Source organism: Lipotes vexillifer, unplaced genomic scaffold (assembly GCF_000442215.2).
Source record: "Lipotes vexillifer unplaced genomic scaffold, Lipotes_vexillifer_v1.1 scaffold33, whole genome shotgun sequence".
Classification (NCBI taxonomy): Eukaryota; Metazoa; Chordata; class Mammalia; order Artiodactyla; family Lipotidae; genus Lipotes; species Lipotes vexillifer.
The window spans coordinates 1074971-1078593 of NW_006791315.1; the positions used below are offsets into that span (position 1 = coordinate 1074971).

Below are 3623 nucleotides of genomic sequence, written 5' to 3' on the forward strand. Positions count from 1 at the left end.
CCCGTGTCCCCTGCATCGGCAGGCGGACTCTCAACCACTTCGCCACCAGGGAAGCCCAATGGCCCATTATTTCTGGCAGTCAGCCTCCTCCCTGGGCTGAGTCTTCTCACCTGCCGTCCATCCCCCAACTTTAGCCCTTCACTCTGGCTCTCAAGCCACGCCCCCAGCTCCTGCCTGTTGTATAATCACCTGGGGATTAAGCCCTGGGACATAGTAGAAGTGGTGGCTAGAGGTTCTGTGCTAATCCTGCAATGGAAGGGGCAGGTGGCAACTTGCAAGCAGCCCAACACTGCGGTAGGATGAAGACCACAATAAAAGATGCAAAGGTGGGCTTCCCTGGTGGCGCAGTGGTTGAGAGTGTCCGGAGCCTGTGCTCCACAACGGGAGAGGCCACAGCAGTGAGAGGCCCGCATACCGCAAAAAAATATATATAAATGAATAAATGAAAAATACTATTATCTAGGTACTTCAGAGAGAAGCTAAAGCAGAGGGTATGGGGGAAGGGCCTGTCCTGGGAAGGCCTCAGAGAGTCCTGCTCTGTTACAAATCCTCTGCCCCCGCCCCCTGGAGGAGAGGGTCTGTAAAAGGACAGGGTCCGAACGGTTATCTCCAAGGCTCTTTCTAGTTCTAAGCTTTCTGATTCTTAGTATGAGCACAATCGTAGAAAGATAAAACGTTATTGGCACTAGTGGGTAGATGGGAGCAATGCTGAAACCAAGTCTTATTCAAGGACACTGGCTTTGGCCTTGCTGGGGCTTGCCCCTCACAGCTTCTGGTGCTGGGGAAGGTACTTGGGAGACGCAGGCGGTGGGGGGGCCTGACCCACTTTGATACAGAATGAGCAGAGGGAAGTCTTCCTTTGGGGAGAGGAGGTGACAGGTTGACTGTGCGTATAATACTTGCCATTAAAACAAAAGTGTGTCCCCTCCCCCCAGAGGCAGAGTGCTTTTCAGTGAAGAACTCTAAAGTCCCTACCTACACAAGGCCTGGCACATAGAAATTTCATCCTCCTCCCTCAGAAAAGAAAAGGTGCCCAGTCATTTTTCTCCCCCCAAAGGTGAGTCCACAGACACATACTCATGGACAGAGAACGGTGCCGCTCGACACGGGGAAAGCACTCTTGACAGAGAAGGATGCTAAACCCTAAAAGGAGTGAACAAGGACGAAGGGAACCTCCTTCTTTGCTTCCTTAGGATGAAGATGCTTTCCTGTTTGGCTTGGATGGATTAACTGTGGTCCTGTGTCTAGGGGGAGGGAGGTTTGCAAATTGGTCACTCAGGGAGCCTTCTAGAGAGGCTGTTTGCTGTCCTGAGATCACTCCAGGACACATGTATTCTCTCTTCTCTGAAGACTGCTGTCCTCTTAAGGGTTTTTTTTTTTTTTTTTTGCGGTACGGCGGCCATGGCTCACGGGCCCAGCCGTTCCATGGCGTGTGGGATCTTCCCGGACCGGGGCACGAACCTGTGTCCCCTGCATCGGCAGGCGGACTCTCATCCACTGCGCCACCAGGGAAGCCAGATAACAGTATTTGATGCACATTTCCTGAATTGTTTTACAGATGTGACAACCCCCCATCAAATGGAAGATGTTAACTACTTGATCAAAAGTGCATAGCCCCAGGCCTCCTGGAGCCAAAGGAATGATGATGTTAACCCCTGTGACACCGTCCTCTTACCTCACCATCAACCAGTTGGAGAATTGTGTCACATACCCTGTGACACCCCCCTGGCTCACCTGGCTTTTTTTTTTTTAACATCTTTATTGGAGTATAATTGCTTTACAGTGGTGTGTTATTTTCTGCTTTATAACAAAATGAATCAGTTATACATATACATATGTTCCCATATCTCTTCCCTCTTACGTCTCCCCCCCTCCCACCCTCCGTATCCCACCCCTCTAGGTGGTCACAAAGCACCGAGCTGATCTCCCTGTGCTATGCGGCTGCTTCCCACTAGCTATCTATTTTACGTTTGGTAGTGTATATATGTCCATGCCACTCTCTCACTTTGTCACAGCTTTTAAAAATGCTTTGCCGAAACCTTTCAGGGAGCTCTGGGTCTTGGGGGGCCTGAGCCACCTGTCACCTTGCATGGACTTGCAATGAACCTTTCTCTGTTCCAAACTCCAACCTTTCGGTTTGTTTGGCCTCACTGTGTCTTCGGGCACAGGAACTTGCGCTAACATCTTGCCTCCACTACCTTTCCAAATCTGCACCAGACACGAACTTCACCTTTCCAGATTCAGGACCAAAGGCAGAGGATCCAACTAGCAGCCCAGGACACGCACGTGGCAAACCTCCCTTTCTCCTACCCTGGGACAGGCCCCAGCTCCCCAGCCCCGCTCCCTCCCTCCTCAGCAGGTCCTGCGCTGTCGCCGCGCCCGGCCCTACCTGTCCCGCAGGTGACCACTGCGCAGCCCCAGGGCCGTGCACTGCGCCGCCTTCACCGACACCCCCTTGCAGGACTTGACGGGGTAGATCCAGAGCTCTGCCACGGTGCCCACCTGTTGCAGTCGCCGGCGCCGCCTGGGCCGCGCGCGGCGCCAGGCCACGGCCCCCAGCGCCACCGCGGCCAGTCCCAGCGCGGCGACCCCGAGGCAGCGGGGCCGGGGCTGCGGCGCGGAGAGGCCCAGGCGGGCCAGCGCGGAAGAGCCGGCGGCGCCCATGACCCAGCGATCGCGGGCGTGGATCTGAGAGCGGACTAGGCAGCGATTGGCGTGGGGAGGGCGCCCGGGCGCTCAAGGCTGCAGGCGAGCGGGAGGAACCAGAGTTGGCCCAGGCACCGGCCCTGGCACCCTTTCCGCGCGCCGAAAGGACTGGCTGTGCGCAGGGAGGAGACGCCTAACTGGGCACCAAGGACCAGGAAGTAGCCGAGAGAAGCGAGGCAGAAAGCGAAGTGAGATGCTCAGGTGCCCTTGGGGGCGGTTCGGGAGGCCCCACACCAGAGGCCTGGCTGCCCACTGTCTCTGGAGCGGTCACTTTCGCTTTACTTCTCCCCCTTCCCGGGGCCCTGCGACTCAGCGTAACTGCTCACCCGCCCTCACGCTCCCCGGCTCTCCACTGCCCCTTCGCTCCCTGTACTGCCCACTTTGTTGCGTGATTGCAGCGCAGGGAACAGTGCAAGCGGATGGTAGATTGCAGAATGGGTGATTTTAAATGTTTAGGAGCTCCTACTGGCAGATAGCTCTGAGAACTGCAGAACTTTCGGCCCATAACCTGCTCCGTGGAAACTTACGCACTCTGAACGAACTCGAGAGTGGCTGCTTCTTTTTCTTTTTAATACATCTTTATTGGAGTATAATTGCTTCACAATGCTGTGTTAGTTTCTGTTGTACAACAAAGTGAATCAGCCATGTGCATACCTGTATATCCCCATACCCGCTCCCTCTTGAGCCTCCCTCCCACCCTCCCTATCCCACCCCTCTAGGTCACCGCAAAGCACGGGCCTGATCTCCCTGTGCTGTGCGGATGCTTCCCACTAGCTCTCTATTTTACATTTGGTAGTGTATGTATGTCGGTGCTACTGTCAATACGCCCCAGCCTTCCCCTCCCCCCCCACCTCGCTCCCCCACCCCCGTGTCCTCAAGTCCATTCTCTATGTCTTTGTCTTTATTCCTGCCCTGCC

General features: G+C 55.3%; 1 protein-coding gene across 1 annotated transcript in view; it reads right to left on the reverse strand.

Moving 5' to 3' along the window:
* The window catches only part of MTARC2 (mitochondrial amidoxime reducing component 2), a 27645-nt gene extending 24981 nt beyond the window's left edge, over positions 1-2664 (reverse strand). The window contains exon 1 of the mRNA XM_007464318.1: positions 2390-2664. Within this exon, the coding sequence (XP_007464380.1) occupies positions 2390-2664 (275 nt within the window). The remainder of the gene's footprint in view (positions 1-2389) is intronic.
* Positions 2665-3623: the final 959 nt, after the last annotated feature.